The following is a 20519-nucleotide window of genomic DNA, read 5'->3' on the forward strand; positions in this document are numbered from 1 at the left end:
GGCAGTTGAGCTTAAATAAATGTTGAAATAAATTGGTCTCATAAAATGCTTATTCACTCACTCGCCACGGCAAACCAATACAATCCTACCTGCATAACGTGTCCATTGAGAAGTATCCTGATAATCTATTTCAAGCGATATTAAAGATGGTTTACACAACGGTTGCATTTTGGTTAACTTGCGCATAATGCACAGACTATATCTCTGTATGGCTAAATTCATGCATAGCAGATATAGCTAGACATACGTTACGAGCCCATATGCGTATTTCCTTTTTGCTTTTTTCCTATCCTGTCTCAAGCGAAGCAACGCAGAGACTTCCATGATGTGATTCGGTGAAAATGAGATGTGCGCATGATTGCGCATGCGACTTTGTGTGTGTGTGTGTGTGTGTGTGATTTGATCCTTATCCTTATTTGAAATGGCCTGCCAGGTTTGTTACGGGGCTGGGATTTACAGCTTTCATAAAAGAGTGCCTCCTTCTAATCTAAAATGACACTAAAATGCACAAACAGTTCTCTCGTCCTGAATTGAATAAGACTACAGCTTTAGTGATTTTCTTACATTGATGGCATTGGAACACACGGGAAAGGACAAACCTGTACTCAATACTAATTTAATCATAGAGTTGCTGTGTTTCTTACATTATTAACACTAGTTGTTTCTATGTGAAATCCTTATGAGAGTATCATTTCGGTGCACAAATTTGTGAGAGGTCACAAAACAAGACATTTGTCTGCCTAATACATGCAGCCATTCTAGCACGGTTTACATTCACATAGACTCCTCGTATGACACAACAAAGAAGGCATAGCCTTGTGAAAAATCTTCAAGCAATTTAGGTTAACAAAAAAGTCATTTTAACGCAGAGCATGCCTAACGAGAAGTTTGGCAATTTGAAAACCAAGCTGGCAAAGAAATAACAAGCTTTATTTTGCTGAAAATGATAATAAGAAACGCATAGCACGTTCCAAATTTTTTTTTTGCATGACAAGTGACACAGACAATGCTAATTTTTAACTGCTGCTTTGGGAACCAGAATAACAGTTACAATCACTCTTTTTTTCTGTTAAAAGAGTTTTAAAATCAGACTGGAAAAGAAGTAACAAGCTTTATTTTTCGAAAAATGTTCCTAATAAGAAACACGTAGCACGTTCCCAAATTTTATGTATGGCAAGTGATGCAGACAATGCTCAATTTTACCTGCTGCTTTGGGAACCAGAATAACTGTTACAATCAATTTATTTTTCCCAGTGAGAGAATTCTAAAATATTGCTGTAAAGCTATACGAAAGGACATATGCATGCATGCCCCACACATGCTTAAATGCTTTATTTTAATTTCATTGCATTTTGCGGCATCATAGCTTTCATCCACTAAATATATATATACATATTCTTCTTGATATAACCACTATAGATAACCAGCCTCAGCCGGAAGCCGTCAATGTGTAAATCCTCCAAACTATTTATGGCATCTACTCTATCTGTAAGCCAATTTGATAACTCCTACACCATGTTATGTTTATACTTTGTGTTGTATGTATGGTCTTTTACTTTGTACTAACCAACCACTTGGTTTTGCATTATCATGGGCAAATTTAGAATTCTTTGAAGTTGGAGTTGCACAGACAACATGCCAGCTGCATTCCGGCTTGTGCAATATACTTTCCAATATTAGCTTTGGAATGAGTGCTAAAATAGAACTAGTGGCCCGCTGTCATTGTGCAAAAAAACATAGCAGTGCATTTGAGCACAGTGATATTTGGCTTGGCCCCTTTAATTGTCAGCACACTGTGCTATTTTTATTTTGGTTTTTCTAAAAGACTATAAAATATGATAGAAATCGGTATTGTTGCACGATCACTCTTCTGTGAAATGCAGAACTGTTGTAGATACAATGACATTGGGTATTCCAAATTATTGGGAGTGTCGTAATTTTCTCGTGTATTTGGATTCCTATTTGACAGCATTTTGCTAAAATATAGTCAACTCTTAATGGATGCATAATTCAGACATACAATATCATTCAATAGATAAGTGTCTAAGGAGATAGCAACAAGGCCTGTTTACATTGCAGTTACAACTACGGTGCTTAGATTAATGAAAAAGGTTGCAGAATAAAGACAATTAAAAGCACATAAAATGATTGCAGTTTGCTAGTTAGAATAAATGATCATTTAACCTGTACCTGATCATAGCTATTTGAGAAATCAATGTGAATTTCGTAAGCTTGGCCCCGAGAAATCATGATGCGAATCGCGTCGTCGTTCTGAAATCGCACGTTTGAAGATAAAGTAACTTTCAGTGGGGGCACTCCTGGATATTAGGGGGCAAAAACCTTGGGCCTCTGAACGGTCGCTTATATAGGCGGTTTCTAGCTGAGACTAGCCGACTAGTGATCGAAAGAGAAGTTGCACACGATCGCTGTGTGATGCCTTGTTTCACTTTCTGGAATGGCAATGGTGCAAACGTTAATCGTTTCCCACGACGCTGTTTCAAATAAAGCGATCGCCTGCAGTGTTGCAAAGTTTGTCCTGAATTCGCTCGCGGACGTCAGAGTCGGCCGCGCCGATATCCATGGCTTCCATAGCCGGTCGCGGTTTTGCCTTCGACGAAAAATCTCACGGCTAAACATATCTCGATGTTTCCAGTGAGCCACAATCAATGTGGGTATTTCTACCGCAAGGTATCTGCATGTTTTGCTAAGACACATGCCTGTGCCGCCGGCATCAGGAGGCGAACGGGCATCAGAGACCTGCGCGCCAGTCGGAAGGCTGAAGTCGTCGGGCTCGTTCGCATGCAGAAAACCGATCGTACTTGAGATGTTTGGTCGGAGGAGGACGCTAGGAGGGGGCATGGAGAAACTGTGGGGGTTACAAGACCTCTTCCCGCCCGCGCCCTCATGCGCACTGTCGCAAGTACGCGTCGGCATGTGCCTCAAAAACGATCGTACAGCGGCCTTAAGACAAGGGCAGTGTTCAAATTTAAGCTGCTGCGCACGGACGTTGATCAACCAATGATAGCGATTTGAGGATTTTGAATACCGGTCGCCAGATAAGCCTCGCTGGCCCAACGGGTCACGTTGCATGCGTGTGTCGCCTGCTTAGTTACATCTCCGCCTGCTGCGCTCGCGCGCTGGCAGACAGACAGACCTTTGGCAGACCGCAGGCAGGCCTTTGTGTATGGCGGTCGAGCAGTACGCGCCAATCAACGAAAGCTGGAATCAGATATAAGCTGCTGTTTTTCCGGTTAAGTGTTCGTTCTCACGTGATCTGTAGCTCTGTGTGGCTCTTCTGCTGCGCCAGGGTTGCTTCGGTAGCCTAGCAGCGGCGGGAATGTGACGCTCTATTTGAAGCCCGATGCGCTGCTCGAGCGCTTTACACAAGGGTGACGCACATGCGTTGCGGCAGCTCCGCCGCTGCATCCTTGTCAAGGGTTGAAAACGAGGACGCAGACCTACCACCACTTGCCGTGAACGCCTCAATCATGGTTGGTATTACAGGTTCTTAAGGGGACTCGTCCGAAAAAAAAATATTACCGTCAGCAGCACATGAACATGCTGGAGCGCTTAGAAAGTGGCCTGACAGGCTCTACTTTGAAGAAGCAGACGTCCACAACAGAATTTTTGAAGAAATAAACGCCATTTTAGCGTCGATAGGAAAGGGTTAATTGGAGAGATATGGGAAAGGTCTTTGTCATTAGTGGACGTAGTCAAGCTCATGGTTATGACGTTGTTCTTTGTCTTTCCATTTTTTAGCTGTAAGAGTGAATGTCCACTAACAAAGAACTTCGGATGCAAAGAACACAATCCGCGGGACCGTCTGGTTCGTTATAAATAGGCTCGTTTCTATTACTTTCGCTACCGACACGCTTCCCCCCCCCCCCCCCCCCCCCCCCTAGTACAGCGGCCTGTTTGGCACATATACTTTCCCGCACATGAGAATCAGTAGCGTGGCATTGTCATACGCAACAGGGAATATTAAATGGAGAACTCGATAATATGTCATTTATTAAGCATTATGTGGAAAATGAACCAGTGAGCCTATTCCTTTAATCGCTTACAACGTTAACCATCTGTTAGATAGTTGCAAACTAGACGTGCTCATTTCGCGCCTTTCTATCCACATTGCCGACTGAAATGCGGCTTTTCTAGATATTTGTTTTGTTCGTGCCCGAAAAGGGGCACATTTCTGCAAAAATTCTTCAGGTGACATGGTTTTCTTTTGATTCATGTGCTGGAGCACTTATGAAAGCCCTCAGATGCTAAATCTCCCTTAGCTGGAAGTGGAGAGACATTGTCCTCATCTTTCAACATCGTTTGCGGTCCAGGGATGTCGTCACGGTTTACAAGCAAACCCTGCGGACTGAAGACCTTTGACCAAGGCTTTACATACATGTATCTTTTGCTCTTTTAATCATGCACCGCCCAGTCCAACGTATATTGTTTTGTTTCTGCGTCGTTCTTAATCGCTCAGTGTTTCCTGAATAGCCCCTTATCCAACTGGGCCGGTTTTCTCGGATATTGCTGTCATTATAAAATTGCTATTGGGAATAATATTAATTTGTTTTTGGGGAAAGTAAATGATGCAGTATCTGTCTCATATATCGGCGGATACCTGAACCGCGACGTAAGGGAAGAGATAAAGGAGGGAAAGAAAGAATAAAGGAAGAAAGGGGTGCCGTAGTGGAGGGCTCCGGAATAATTTCGACCACCTGGGGATCTTTAACGTGCACTGACATCGCACAGCACACGGGCGCCTTGGCGTTTTTCCTCCATAAAAACGCAGCCGCCACGGTCGGGTTCGAACACGGGAACTCCGGATCAGTAGCCGAGCGCCCTAACTACTGAGCCACCGCGGCGGGGCTATTGGGAAGCCCAAATGTGGAATCAGCTACTTGGAAGGACCAGTGCATTGCTTCGTTCAAAGGCCTATTAATAAGAACGGAAGAGACTGAAATTAAACGGGGCTGCAATAGGAAGCAAAGTATTACATCACTGATGCTTCGACAACACGAACACATTGTTAGAAAAATTTTATTATTCTCTACGTGGATGTAATGGGCAACCGTAGAACGATACAGCCTTGTATGGCGTAAGAGTCACTATCATATCGATTTTTTTCTTCTTATGGCAAAGAGAGAGTGCATGACGCGGGAACAACAAAACCAGATTTATTATATACCTTACATACATGCTACCGCTTCCGGAATTTCATGAAAAACTGGGCGTTCAGGAACTGTCTGCGGCGAAATTGCCCGGAAGAAGTTTGAATGCTGCACTCAGATTTACTCATTGCGATATTTACCAATTTACGCTACTTCCGGCGTAAACATTCAACGCACAAGCAGAAAAAATGACGGAATAGTGCACCCGATTAGGGAAGCGTGTAGCGTTTAGCCTGCCCAAACAAAACCGTGTCAGCAATGAAAACCTCCCCTGTTGCATGCATACCATGATCATGCTTAACAAACAGGCTCCACTATGTTTCTGTACTTTTATCGAAAACAACGATTCTGGCTTAGGTGTCCAACGATATATGAGACAGATACTGCGCCATTTCCTTTCCCCAAAAACCAATTATTATTATTATTCAAGCCACCAATTTTAAGAGTAGCTTGAACCAATGTGCAAGTAGTGCCAGACTATTAACAAGAAACAACTATATTGTTATGAAAGATGCAACGCAGCTTACAAAGGCAAGCAAATGAGCCATGCAGAAATGATGTTTCTGTCATATGTCCCGTCACTGCATGACAGTATGTGTGCGTTTCGCACCCACCAGGTACTTTCTTGAAGAAGGCTGTGATGACCGGAAATCCTAAGACATGCCCAAGGCTCTGAAAACGCGCACACGTGACCGGAACCACCAACCTCAGCACTTCTTTCACGTCCAGCAGTCTTATGTACACAAAGCTGCGCCGTGAATCCTTTTTTGACGCTTTCTTATGCAGGCTTTTCGAAAAGTGTGCCGCAAAAAGACCCCCCCCCCCTTTTTCTGTTTGGGAAAATGGCTTGTATGTCACGTTTCAGACGGAGACAATGGCGCCGGAGGTTCGACGTGGTCTTCAGCACAGTGACCCGCCGGCACGTTCCACTTGCGCACCAGGGTCACACAGAATGTCACTGTGTCGTTTCCCACAACGAAGCCTCTTCTGCACATGGCCTCGAACCGGTTCGATCCGTAGTGGCTGTACCCACTTGCCTGCAACTTCAAGCGAGCTGACCTGGAGTGCGTCCACGCCGGTTCGAATAGGCTCAAAGTCGAATTTGAAGCAGAGCTCTCCGTAGGGTGGGCTAGTCTTACAGACTCGACCTTCCACGGGTTAAATGTTCGGCGGCGCTCGTCGACTCTGGCGTAGACATCGAGCGCCGAGTTCTCTTCCAGAACGACTATCTTCATGTAGCATCCATCACTGTTTAGTTCCACTTTTGCCGTCCATGTCTCAGGTATAGACAGTTCAAGGCCGCGCTTGACCAAGTCGTAGAGCTGCAGAAAGTCAGAAGCAGAGCTCAAAGATTCCGGTTTGGTCCTCTTGAATACCACGAGGAAAGCGCGCCTCTCCCTGTCGCTGACCCGTGCGTCCACAAGACACCGCGTCAACTGCGTCGTCTGCCTTCTGTACGGACGAGGGATGCTTGATGGCGGAAGGCAAGGTTCGTCCATATCACGTTCCTGTGATCTTGGACATTCGTGACTATGACTAGTCCCTTCCGTGGAAGCATCCGTTGTGAAGGCGGATGAGGAACTTGCAGCATCACTGTCGCTGTATCCTCGACGCCTTCGTAAGTGCACGTCCGTTTCTACGTCCACGACTCCCTGGACTGAATCAGGACGATGACCGTGGCCAGCGCGGGGGGAAGCTGGAAAGCGCGTAGACATTCGCCTCAGAAGGCCAGTCGCCTCGTTGAGGCTGGAATCTAGAAGCGAGGATTTTGCATCTAGGCTTCTGACATATTCCACCAACTCGTTCATCCTGGACTCGAGGTTCGCCAAAGTGTCGTGGGTGGAAAGCGTTACGTCATCGCGGCTGCTTTCGGTACTGGGGTATCGGTCCCATACCACAGGTCGTCCGCGAACGAGGGCCGGCGTGCAACCCATCCAGTAGTGTTGCGCGAGGTGGGCCAGCAGAACTGTCTCGTGACACCGCGGGCAAACCGCAGGATGAAAAGCGCAGTCTTGCTCGAAGTGCTCTGGTAGATTGGCGAGAGGTCCTACGAAGTCGCATCCGCGGTTTGCGTTCCAGCACATCACCTAGCAGAAGACAAGAACGAGGGAACATCAGGGCACACGCTAAGCCACCGAAAAGAAAACGTTGGGATCAACGTTAAAAACTCCGCCTGCATTTTATTTCGCAGTGACCTTCATGGAAGCTAAAGCATGCGCTCATGTCTCAGCCTCACCTCATGTCTGCTTCGTAGGCTATCATTTTGAGGAAACAGAATTGTACTGTAGAAAGTTTACAAGCGTTTCTTGATGAAGGCAAGGACGGCTAAAGATAAACATTCCACAGTGCCTTGTTGATTGCTATACCATTTATTAAGCACAAAGACTATTCACAAATTATTAAATTGGCGCGTAATAATTTGGAGAACGGAGTTCGGGCTAGAGTATTTTCTATCCATGTAAATGGTTATATAATAGAGGCAATGCAAACGGCAAATTTATTTTAGGCAACTGCTAATTTGCGAACAATAACAATATAATATTAATTGGTTTTTGGGGAAAGGAAATGGCGCAGTATCTGTCTCGTATATCGGCGAACACCTGAACCGCGCCGTAAGGGAAGGGATAAAGGAGGGAGTGAAAGATGAAAGGAAGAAAGAGGTGCCGTATAGTGGAAGGCTCTGGAATAATTTCGACCACCTGGGGATCTTTAACGTGCACTGACATCGCACACAATAACAACTTGTGCTGTTTTTGTTTGCTTAAAAAAAGGATGGCAGCTGTTCATAGTCTCGGCGTACGTGTCAGCTACGCTTTGATAGTGGGATTGAAGGAAGCGAAAAAGAAAGCTGAAAGGAAAAGGCTTGAAATTGTTCTCCCGGTGCGCGCTGAATAGAATCGTGGTGAGGCGAGGAGCGATGGCTGCGGCATCAGGGCTTCGAAGACCCAATGTTCTCGGTGAAGACGTCATTCCTGAAAAGTGACGTCGCAACAGTGCAAAAAACTGGAGCGCTTTCTCTCTGCGTTCAGGGTTGCTCGTGCCCGTGTATTCAGCATGGTGCCTAGTGACCCCAGTTTAAGGTATAACACATGAAGTTTCTTGAAATTTTCGCTTTTTTTGCGTGTTCATGTTTTTAACCACATCACCATTCATCCTTGAGTGTTTGGTTTGGTTTGTAGGGGTTTAACGTCCCAAAGCAACTCAGGCTATGAGAGACGCCGTAGTGAAGAGCTCCGGAAATTTCGACCACCTGGGGTTCTTTAACTTGCACTGACATCGCACAGTACACGGGCCTCTAGAATTTCGCCTCCATCGAAATTCGACTGCTGCGGCCGGGATCTAACCCGTGTCTTTCGGGCCGGCAGCCGAGCGCCATAACCACTCAGCCACCGCGGCGGCTCATCCTTGAGTGTGATCACCTCAGAATGACAGTAACAACCTTGACGACAATTGACGCTAGGAAGCAATTCGTCCTTCCGGAGTACTGATCGCTGTGGGCTGGAGATAGGCTGCACGATTCACGGCTCTAATGATGCATTGATTCACATAGCCACTGCCAGCTTACCTTAAGCGACATAGCATCCTGTGTAGAGCATTCCTTCCAAATGACTTGCTGTCCGGGTGAGAATGGTTTGCCGTCCAAGACGCAGCAGGGACTGGCACTTTCATGGATAACCTGGCACGCTCGCAGGCAGTGCACGCACAGGACGTGAGAGCAAGGGAGAAGAGCCGTCTTTCTTGCCACTCCCCCGCACAGGCTACAGGCTTGCAGAGACGGCGGCAACGACAGTCCAGCCAACTGCGTCGGCCTCCAGTCGATGCCCCGCTGGAATCCGCGAAGTGTCGTAAAGCGACGGAACTCTGGCATATTCGTTAAAAGGCGGGGTCGCTCATGTCTTGAGTTGCGTAGAGTTTGTGCAATGCGACCAACAACGTGCCGAACAGACTCTCCCCTAGGGAAACAGAGAGAAGTACACGCAACATTAATGTGCAGATGCAAAGACTGGGAGACGAGGAATTCTGACAAGTCATGGATGGATGGACGTTAGCCTCTCCTTTGAAACGGGTTGGTGGCAGGCGTCATCGTGTTCGCTTTTTCTGTTTCTTTGCATTACTCTAGCCAAACTTTCAAACAATGTTTTTATCTAGAAATTCGCCTTTTTTCTTTACATAAAACTCTGTTAGCTTTTACGCTTGACCATGAAGATGTAATGAAAGCGGCAACATGAACGAGGAAAAAAGGAGAACACACAGGAAGGGACCGGAGCCATTCGAACATGAGTATTTTGCATACGCGCCTGACGTGTCCTGAGGATGGCTCCAAAACGATGAAGTCCGAGTGGTGCTGGTTCTACTTTTTTCCTCGGTCGTCGCGCCGTTTTCATTGCATCTTCAAGCATGAATCAACTATGCAAGCAAGAGTTTTGCTTGAGCACATTTCTTCTACATTTGACCCTTTTATTCATCGAAGTTTCCGCTCCGATCCAGTCATTTTCTGTGCTGACCTGATCGCCGTCTCAACCTGCCAGTCCCGAGTAGAGTCGAATTGCTTGAGAAGAAAACTTGTGCCATTGGAAGTACAGTTTACCTTCGACGTTTTGGAGCCATCTTCACTACACGTCAGACGCGTATACAAAGTACTCAAGTCCGAGTGTTGCCGGTCCTGTCGTTTGTGTTCTACTTTTGTCCTCGTTGTCTTTTTCTTATTTCGCGCACTTCCCGTTAGTACCACTTTCTGTAAAATTTGTGTCTTTCATGCCCTTCTTGCACAAGTCTCTCCTCGATGTCGCGCCGTTTTCATTGCATCTTCAAGGATGAACCAAGTAGCCCAAGCAAGAGTTTTACTTACACTTGACTAGTGTTTAATACTGTTTTTTTTTTCATTAGAACGGTGAGAGTTCGGGCTAGTGGGAAGTCAACATGAGGATCCATAGCGCACAAGGTTCAAGGGACACAACATACGTGACCTTTATAAGATGTAGCGCCAAATAAAGATCGTTTAGTGGAAGTTTAGCGCTGGTGTTGTGTCCCTTGAATTTTGTGCAATATGGATCCTCATGATGTTTTACCTTACTTCAGCGCCCTGCTTGTAAGCCACCAATCTTTCAATCGCTTTTCGCTAAGGTCTACCACAGTTTCATTCAAATTACTTTTGGTATCTGAAAGACTAGGGCCTCAGGGAACGTAACTGTGCCGATATTTCCACATTCTGTTAAAATATGTAGACCTATTTCTACGAATTAGCCACGAACTGCACATGTGTCACCTTCTTGGATAAATTCCTTCTTGAACCTACGAGTACTAACAAACCGTGATCCCTCTGCAAAGAGTTGGTCTCCGGCTCTTAAATTAATCACAAATCTAGTCGATCCGAATTTTCCTTTTCCAATTTTTATACTGGTCTAGAGTCTGCTTTTTTCATTGAATTAATCCATTTGTTACCTTCTCCAATTTTGGCCTGCCTTTTAAACGTCTTCATTTATTTATTTAGTCCTCAAATGCCCCTGGGCAGAGCTTTTACGAGAGGTGTGGGCGGCATCACAGAATAAAGTTTTCAATGGCAGTCCTGTAATTCTTCGCACTGGAGTGGTGTGCCATGTCTTCAGGCGGATCATTCCAGTTTTTCGACGAGCGAAGACGCGATGATGTGCGCGCGTGCGGAGGGTACACTGACTTGGAATGACACGGTTCGGAATGAAAAGCGGTTAGCGGCAGATACAACGGTGTTATCGATTGGAACATAATACTGTTTAAGCTTTCTATACCTTTTCCCTCACTCTGAGTGAACACTCTTTCTCTACATGCATTTAATACATTAGCTTCCCATCTGTAGTCTTCCAACTCCTTGAGGCGTTTTTCATAGAATATATATTACTTTGAGCTTCCTGCAATTCAAACGACACCCAATCTATGTCGCCCTGTGCTGCTGCTTATGTGATTCTGCCGTGGGAAGCTAGCGCTAGTTTTCCAACAAATCTCTGATTCAATTCTACCCTCGGCTGGACTCCTGCCCTCATGCACAAAACCGCATTTCCTTTCTTGGTTGATTCTGCGGGAAGTTGCGCAGCCTGTCGCCCTTACCTGGAAGAAAGGGGATGGGAGAAAATAGCTCAGGTTGATAATGATTAGCTACAGGTGAAGAGAAGGAAATGTTTAGTGGACCTGTCACACGTCGGTCGAAGGCGCTGGTGACAGCTCAAGTACGAGGTGAAATTCCGCAGGCTGGTGCCCTTCAGTGTACATATGCCACCTTAACATATGAAGGCGCAGCATCGTCTAGGGTAAAAACTGCAATTCACATGTAATTTCTGCAGCACACCTGGCTGAGTAGATCTGCGTTCTTTGAGCGGCATATTTGAGTAGCCAACATACCACTGCGGCCTAAATGGCACAAATTTGGGTGAATTTATTCTCTTGATGCGCATCACATCTAGTGGGGCATGGATGATTTCGAAACCGACACAAAGCAATACATGGGACCAAAATTCAAGCTCCTGCACCAACTGAACTTCCAAGGTGAACCAAGGGAGAAGCACCGGGGTCATCCCGTTTGCGCAGACAACCTCAGGAAACCTTCTCAGTACTCACTCCGTCGTTGTGAAGCGGACCAGTCGGGGCGGGTCGACAAGCCTGCGAGGAAACGTTGCTTGCGATAGGCCTGAGAGATCCTAGGCAAACAGCGGCCAGGGGTTGGGAGTCGGTGATGTGGACACTGCCGAGAGAGATAACTGCTGCTGCCTGACTGGGGCTGCCTTATATCGGAGCTCCGCGATGTAAAACCCCCGCAATCGCAGACAGGACAGAAGCAGAAAGAGCGGTGAGTAATGCTTGTTTGTATCACTAGACATAGATAGTTATGCTGTAGATGGCAACTGTATTAAGATATGAAGGCGTAGTTGAGCGGAGACCTCCTCTCTTCTACCGCTTTGACCCTTCCCCCCTTTAACCAATCCACGATCGTTCCTTTGAGTGTTTCCGCTGCATCGTTCGCACGTGTTTAGTAACAGAAAGAAGCCGTTCACATTGTGGCAACTTTGCAGAAAGAGCGAGAGTGGACAAACAACGCCGCTCTGCGGTTGCAATACAAGCTGCCTGCTATGTAGTGTTCTGTTTCAGAGCATAGGTGGCAGCACGTTGAATGCAGCCTTAGAGTCATTGGAAATTTTTTCCGGGAACTCTGAGGGGCATAGATGGCGGGTGTGAACGATGCAAGCGTATTGTAATTACATATTTATGTTTGCACACAGTTTTCGAGTACACCTCTCGACGTACTGCCTCGTGGGGCTCCGGTTTGTTTCGATTCAAGAGCTCTCCGTGCACCGCTCTGTTTGCCCCTTTTCACATCACCTCTAATTAACCAATGAGCACAAGCTACCATAAACAACAAGCGGCCACGGTACTCCGATCTGTTGAATCATTGAACCTGGCTCCTTCAATATCGCGCCCTATTTAAATAGAGAGGAGGCAACACAAAGCGTATGTAAAAAAATTAAAATGCTCAAGAAGGGAAATATGCCTTATGCGGCCAGCCTTTCTTAATTCCACGGGGAAAAGTACAGTGAACTAGAACTAGAAGTATTTCTAGTTCACTGTAGGGAAAAGGAAGAAAAGTGCTCGCTCAGTGTTGGCCTTCTGTAATCTGTACAACCAAATCACGCCGAAGACAACACTTCTAGTTGATTCATTGCTAATGGAACAGCGCGAAAACAGAACGAATGACAAAAGAATAATTAAGGCAGACAAGCGCTGACTCACAACTGATAATTTTTTAAATAAGAAAAACAAATTAATACAGAAGAATTATGTGACCATACAGAGCCTAGTACGCATGCGCAGACCACCTTCCCGGAGTTTTTCTCAAGCTATTTCACCAGCCACGTGTTGAAGCCCCTATTAAATCATCCCCTTTCCCCTCTTTCCCCTTTCGTGCGCTAGGCTCTTCGAAAGCACGTCACTCCTTAATTTAAATTTATTTTTCTTAATAGAATATCGTTAGTAGTGAGTCGGCGTTCGTCTGTGTAACTTTTTGCATCTTTGCATCTCTGTATATAGAAGGCAATGCCTATAAGAAACAAGGGTATTGGAAACCCGGAAGCGTCACAGTATTGTTGCAAAGCCGCAGGAAAAGCATTGTGTCCGGCGCCCGAAAGATTTGAAAAACGTACAGCTTCGAGATTGACCGGTTCCTCTGTGGTGGAATATGCACAGTGCACTGGCCACTAACAATGTCGTCGTCACGTCGTTGTGCCACTCAAAATCAGCGAACGGACAAAAACAGAACTCGACGGCAGCAGTACCATTGCTATACAGCGAGCGAATGCGTTTGGAATGCTTCCGATTGCGTTTGGAAGTTGTTGTGAAGCACCTTAGAACTCCGTTTGGTCCGAATACCATTCGAAGTGTCGACTCAAATGCCCCAATTTGACTCAAATGCCACTTAAAGGTCCGTGTAACACTGGTATTTTGATAGAATTGCAGTAGTATTAGTATAGTAATAGCAGAGCGCTACTACTCTAGTACTGCTCGAGTGCTGTAATGTGCTACAAGAACATGTCTCTTGGTCTTAAGGATCAACGTGAAACATCTACTTTGGCAACGTATACCTGCCAATTATACTTAAACTTCGATTAGACAGGTTTATACGGGCCTCACAACTCTTACAGAGAGCTCAAGTCAGTTTCTTTATTGCGACAGTGTGCCTGCTGGCATAAGGTATTTACAAATATAGGTAAAGAAGGTCGAAGAAAATGCAGTAACATCCGGTGCTGCGGCCCAAAAATCCATTTTCATACATCTGGTGGACGGCCCATGGCGGTCTGTACCGGAAAAGGTGTTGCTGCCGGATAGCATGCAAAGAGGGGCAGGTACAGAGCAAGTCGTTTGTGTCCGCCTCGCAGACAGGAGCGGGACAGAAGGGGCAGGAGTCACCGAAAGGGGCATGCTACTGTGCCGGTCACGACCAGCTATCGCTGGGATGAGGGCGACACGGAGGAGTAAGTCAGTGTTTGCGAATTCGAAAAATTATAAACTGTCTCTCTCTGTTTTAATATTGAACGTTGCCATGCTGTTTTAGCAGATGGCACAAGGCTGGGCAGTGTTTGCAGCATACTTTTTACGCAGGATGAGTGACGGCAATGCTAGGCCAATTAGACAGCTTTATAGAATGGCATAGCAAGCTCTGGCAAACATTAAATGACCTCTGGTTAAACCGGCCTATTATAGACATGCTTCAAAGACGGCACAGTCATCAATAGCAAATAGTGGGAGAATTCTGCAGCTAGCCTGGCCCATGATAGCCATGAATTGATGACGGCACACTGGAAAATACTGGCATACTGGAAATGCGACAGACAACCAGGGTCATCATTGGATGCGTTAATGAGTGGTTCAGCCAGTATCAGATTTTCATTGAGAACACTGGGCCTACATAGGGCCATGCTTTGCCAACAGATTTCTCTAACATTCGCCCGCTGTTATGTGCTACCTTGGATTCCAGTTGACTGCGACTGGGATTCCTGCATTTTCACTACATGTTCTCGTTTTCTGCCTTGTTGAACATACCATTTAGTTTCGAAACATGAATTATACTCTTTTTAAACCGAGAAAGTGAGCCTCCACAATTAAGTTTTACTGTTTTTTTGTGCTCTGAACGTCCAATTAGCTTCCATTGTTCCACGTTCGTTTCCGCGACACAGCGCCACCCAGCGGCCGCAAGTAGTGTTCTTGATGCACGACGAAGTCTCCACAAAGGTCGTGAACATCAGGGCAACCTGGAAAGAGATGAAAGGGTGCGGTCACGAAAGAGTAAATCACTATTTGTGATTTTTTGCAACTCCTGCTTTATACATCGCATAAACTCCATAAGGTGGCCTATTTCACTGCCTACCAAGACGGGTCTGTCAAAAAGTGATTCAAGACAGCCCATTATTTTAGCCTTGTTTCCGAGTTTACCACAAACGTCGTTCGACAACTCAAGCCATTCTCACAATTGAAGCAATCTAAAGTGTCATTCTCCTTTTCATAAAAAGAAATATCTGTTGTAACTCTGTCGCGGCGGCCGCGTTTCGATGGAGGCGAAATGCAAAGGCGCCCGTGTGCTGTGCAACGTCAGTGCACTTTGAAGATCCCCAGGTGGTCGGAATTATTCCGGAGCCCTCCACTACGGCACCTCTTTCTTCATTTCCTATTTCACTCCCTCCATTATCCGTTCCCTTATGGCGTGGTTCGGATAACCAATTATTATTATTATTATGCCGTGGTTCGGGTGTCCGCCGATATATGCGAGACAGTTGCTGTCTCATTTCCTTTGCTCAAAAACCAATTTTTGTTATCGTAGTGGAAGCTCTTCCCCAGCTTAAACGAACTGTAGTCGGATATCAGTCATGAAAAAAGCGTATTTTCTCTTCAGAGGACCTTCTCTCAGTCAAGCCGTCTGCCGATTCTCTTGAATCTGCGTGACAATGCAGGAAGTGGCACCTGAAAGGGGACAGTCCCCTCCCCGCATATTTTCCGTACGGTGCACAAGAAAGCCAGGAGCCATCGCGATGCGACTGTGAGCCATTACCATGTGAACTCAAGCAAATCCGAGCACTCTTCATGTATTTCATCGTCAATGGAAGGCGGCGTAAGTGCATTTCGCATGCACTGCTCTAGATTTGCAGCGGATGGTGGTAGAAAAGCATGTTCTCAGAGCTGCGACAGAGCGGTGCGACGTTCTCACAGCTTTACTGTGAGCAGACAAATATAGGAAAAACTGATTAGTTGCAGCCAATAATGTGTATAGTTGCAGCCATAATTTCCCAGTCCAGTCCACCACCCAAGGTTCTGTTTAGGGTTAATTTATTTATTTATTTACAGATATCTTAGAGGCCTCCAGAGAGGCATTGTGTAAGCGGAGTAAAATACATAAGTGTGTGTAAAATAGGTATGAAATCAAAGAACATTGTAAAAGTACAGCAAAACACAAAAGAACGAGTGAGTTCAGATAACAAATCGCAATTAACAAAATGTGATAAAAGTAAAAAAAACAACTATGCGTCATGTAACAAAAATAGGGGAAAGGCACTAAGAGTTATACAAAAGCAAAGAGAAGCATATCAGGCATACTTGAGGAAAGCTGCGCATCAACAAAACCAAAGAAGCAATAGCCTCAAGCGGCTGAAAACGAAGTTACATGAATCGTGAGTAGGTAAATGGCGTGCTAAGCCTTATCAAGAAGGGATTGAGTAGATGTTCGCGAAAGATGTCATGAATACCCTGCAGGGCGATGCAGTCCGGAAGATCGTTCCAGAGACGGATGGCACGCGGGAGTGATGAGGGGTTGATATCATGTGTATTGCCATAAATGGGGGCATAGCTGTAGTTATTATATAATCTATGTGATAAGTGGGAGGGACATTGTAGATGTGCTGGCGGTGAATCAGTGGCATGGACGTATTTGTGAAAGATAGATAAAAGGGCAATATCGTGACGAATTCGCAACGGGTGAAGCGCAAGTTCAATCTTTAGTTGGGATACACTGGACTGATAACTGTACATTTGCGAAATGAAACGACAAGCCCTATTCTGGACAGCTTCCAAATTCTCTATTAGATATTTCTGATGAGGCAACCAGATGGATGAAGCGTACTCTAGCTGCGGTCTGAGAAAAGTAATGCAGGCTTGTTTACGCACGTGAGAGGGTAGTGCATTGCCCGTTACGGCGAAGCAAAACCAGCGACCGGCAAGCATTAGCGAAAGTGGTGGTTATGTTTCAGCCCAAGAAAGATTTGGCGATAGATGGAGGCCTAGATACTTACACTTCGTAGTCCGAGCCAATGTATCGTTATTATTGTGGTATAGAAATTGCGAAGTGACTGATTTTCGGCTAAAAAAAATTATCTTAAACTTCGAAATGTTTACAGTCATTAGTCACGTTTTACACCAGTCGTTAATGCAATCGAGGTCACTTTGAAGTGCAAGGTGGTCATTGGTGCTTTTTATTGGTAGATAAATAATGCAGTCGGTAGCAAATATGCGTACCCAGATGAGATATTTACTGTCAGGTCATTAATGTAAATTAAGAGGAGTAATGGACCGAGGACGCTACCTTGCGGCACGCCCGATGTAACGTCGGAGAGAGGAGAGGAATAATTATTGACAACGGTGAACTGCTGGCGATTAGACAGAAATTTACGGACCCATGACAAAGTTAAAGAATCTAATTTGAGCGCAGAAAGTTTAGATATTAGTCGGCAATGTGCTACCCGATCAAAGGCTTTGGCAAAGTCTAGAAAGGTGTAAGGTTATTTTAAGTTACTGTTCATTTTGAAGTGTAGGTCGGTAGTAAACTCAAATAAGTGCGTCTCACAGGAAAAGCCTTTACTGAAACCATGCTGCTTAGAGAAAAAAAAAAGATTAGATTCCAGTGATTGCAGATGTGTGATGCGAAAATGTGTTCAAGCATCTTGCAACAGATGCAGGTAAATGAGATGGGCCGGTAGCTTTCGTGCCAGTTTTTGTTGCTACTTTTTAAAACAGGTACGACCTTTCCTATTTTGTAATCGTTAGGGAGCCCACCCCTAAATATTGACTGCTTAAAGATATGAAGAAATATGATGCTACAGACAGAAATGGTATCTTTGGTATTTATGAATTAATTTCATCAACACCAGAGGAAGAGGATACTTTAATGTTATTTATCATGTTTACTAAGCCATCAAGTGTAATGTCAACAGGTGCCATGTTGGGGTAACCAAACTCTGGTACATACGGGTTGTTAGAATTATGCGTTATGCGCTGTGTTTCCTGGAATCCTTATCGTTTCGAAACTGCGATTTTTTATACCAGCTGTAGTTGTGCATGGCCAGTAAGGCGGTTTCGTAAAAGCTCGAAGTGCTCTTTTCTCCGTTCTTGGCACTGCAAGGTCGTCGCGTTGCTTGAATAGCCTCTGCGACACAAATACAATGTCGGGTCAATATACAGACTTCAAAATAGAAGTCCCAGCCCGTGCGCGTAGGCTGTAAACTCGACGGGCAAAAAAAAAATGTAGTAGCTGATAGCCTTTTCCTCCTCTCAAGGGCCGCTGTCTCAGCCTGTTTGAGAGGCAAAACCGTTGCAGCGAAGAACAACTAATTCAAGTAAAATGGATTCGAATATTCGATATTTTTTAGTATTGAATCCAATATTCTCGTATTCGATTCCGTAAACGAATAAAGTCCTGAGTGTTCAAAATTATTCAAAACCGAGTCGATTTCTTTTTTAAGTTTTAGAATAATTGGCAACAAGTTGAAATACGGTCCACTGTAGTTTATCTGTGCTGCTGTTTAACGAGGAATGCCCTTACCAACACCGCACAGTGTTCTGCCGCGATTGGTCTGTGCGGAAAAGAGAGATTCAGCATCGCCTTTTAGCACCATGTGGTTCAGCACCATGTGTGTGGAGGAATTCAAAGTCGCATATGTGCAGCCTTCGAGGTTGCGCGCCGCGACAGGGCTTAGCAAACCCATCATGTATGCCTGTTTTCGGAGGCCGTGGCTCAAACTCTCGTCCATCTCATTTACTGGGGTCTGGCAAGCCTTCAGTAGGAAAATTTAATTTTCAAGAGCGTATTACATGAAGGTCACGGAGTTTATATACAGACTTCGTGTTGCGTGTCCCCTATGTCCTATAGACGTACATCCCATGAATACTCGTTTTGCACTAAAATTCCCTACATGCAGAGGATAATCGCATACATATTTGATTCGCACTCGATTCGGTCCTTTTGCTGCTCGATTCGTATTCGATGCGGCATTTAACTACGCTACGCGTATTCTACTGCGTGGCAAAGGTAGCCTGTTCGTATTCGATCCAGCTTCGAAACAGCGGCATTCGTACACGCCTAGTGGAATACGAAAAAATTTAAGGAAAATATGATGTTTTATTAATATTTCATTAATGATTTGGCATATCAAATTCACGCATGTATTATCGAGATTACCGCAGAAGAGCGCTCCGCATTAATTACTACCAATTCGGTTCCCTACTGGGCATCTAAAGCTCAGCTCACGAAGACGTGATTTATGCTCGCTTGCTCAGAAATTGACAGGGTATCACACCAAGTGATGCGACCAATGTGCGACAGCATTGAGTTTTAGCTTCTCGGCGTCGCTCTAGCCCAGAGGGGTCTTGTTCCTCGCGCTGGCAGAGTGGGACGGTCTGCTGCCGCGGCGCCTTCGCCACTGCCAGATGATGCGGAGGGAAAGGGAGTCGACACTGCACACGCCCATACCCACAGAAAACAGGAGAACAGATCTCGCATGCCGCGATCGCACTATTGCCGCGTGAAGCGTGGCACGCATGGAGCGTTTTTCTGGGCGATTCGTCGGCGTCGACGGCAGCGGAGCGTTTTTGTTTTTTTGCCGCCGGAGTGGACGTTTTTGCCAAATCGTCCGGTTCTGGCGGAACAGAAAAAAAAAAAAACGTCGACGCCGCGCCGACGCCGGGAGAGGGTAACGACAGAGGGCCAATTAGAGCCGGAGCTGCGTCACGCGCAACGCAGGACGTTTTCCGCGTGCCGCTTCCCGCACAAGTCGGTTTTTCTCCCGCGGACAGCCTGCTGTGCCGTCCCGCAGAGCGATGGGTTCGGTACCTATTTTTCCCGTGCCGCTGACGAGAACAGCCAATGGGCGCCGACCGTGAACCGTGACGTCGGTCCCAGTTCAGTGACCCCGTCGGCGGAGGCGGAGGCTGCGCGCGTCCGGCCGGCCGGCCGGGCACTCGGCGGCTGCTTTGCCAGGGCGACGGGAGGGGAGCTAGCAGACGATCAAGACGACGACGCGGGAAAAGGACGCGCTTTCCAGTCTTCTCTAGTGTCACGTGACTATCCCCTTCTCTTTCTGCTCGTTCGGGTCCTCCCTCAGCGCCTCCTCTCTCCACATTCCAAGACAACCACAGCGAGAAAACGCGCGCAGTGTGAAAGGCGGAACCGCGTGGCGCGTTTTCCGCGAGCGAAAACCGCGACGCGCGGTGGACGCCCGCGTTGCCGTCAACGCGCGAGCACCAGGGGCCCTATTCTCGACACGCATGGCCGCCGTTCGCCGCCATATTGTCTCTCTGATTGGCTTATTGGGCGATCACGTGCAAGTCACGAGTTTTAAATTTGTGGCGCGAAACTATCAGGCTTCGAAATAGCTTTCTGCCGTGACGTCAAAATGACGTGTACTTGAAGACTGATTTTTAGCACAGTTATATTTTGTGCCGGGTTGGTAAATTTAAATGTCTGTGGAGGAAAAACGAAGCTACAGCTGGCATGGAAGAAAACACTTGGCTTGTTTTAGCAATTTTGAGAAAAAAAAGTTCGTACTGTGAGGGTTGCTTCCTAGAATGTGA

General features: G+C 46.0%; 1 protein-coding gene across 2 annotated transcripts; it reads right to left on the reverse strand.

Annotated features, from left to right (window-relative positions):
- Positions 1-4083: 4083 nt before the first annotated feature.
- Positions 4084-11966, reverse strand: LOC144108895 (uncharacterized). 2 transcript variants are annotated; one of them, XM_077642126.1, is made up of 3 exons: positions 11757-11966; positions 8734-9121; positions 4084-7255 (listed from the first exon to the last, which is right to left on the reverse strand). In XM_077642126.1, exons 2-3 carry the CDS (start codon positions 9034-9036, stop codon positions 6023-6025), a joined length of 1536 nt encoding a protein of 511 aa, XP_077498252.1. In that variant the 5' UTR covers positions 9037-9121; positions 11757-11966; the 3' UTR covers positions 4084-6022. The 2 variants fall into 2 exon arrangements, with proteins under 2 accessions (XP_077498252.1, XP_077498251.1); XM_077642125.1 differs by lacking the exon at positions 11757-11966 and adding an exon at positions 11541-11749.
- Between the last annotated feature and the right edge of the window lie 8553 nt (positions 11967-20519).

The sequence above is a fragment of the Amblyomma americanum genome, chromosome 10 (assembly GCF_052857255.1).
Source record: "Amblyomma americanum isolate KBUSLIRL-KWMA chromosome 10, ASM5285725v1, whole genome shotgun sequence".
Classification (NCBI taxonomy): Eukaryota; Metazoa; Arthropoda; class Arachnida; order Ixodida; family Ixodidae; genus Amblyomma; species Amblyomma americanum.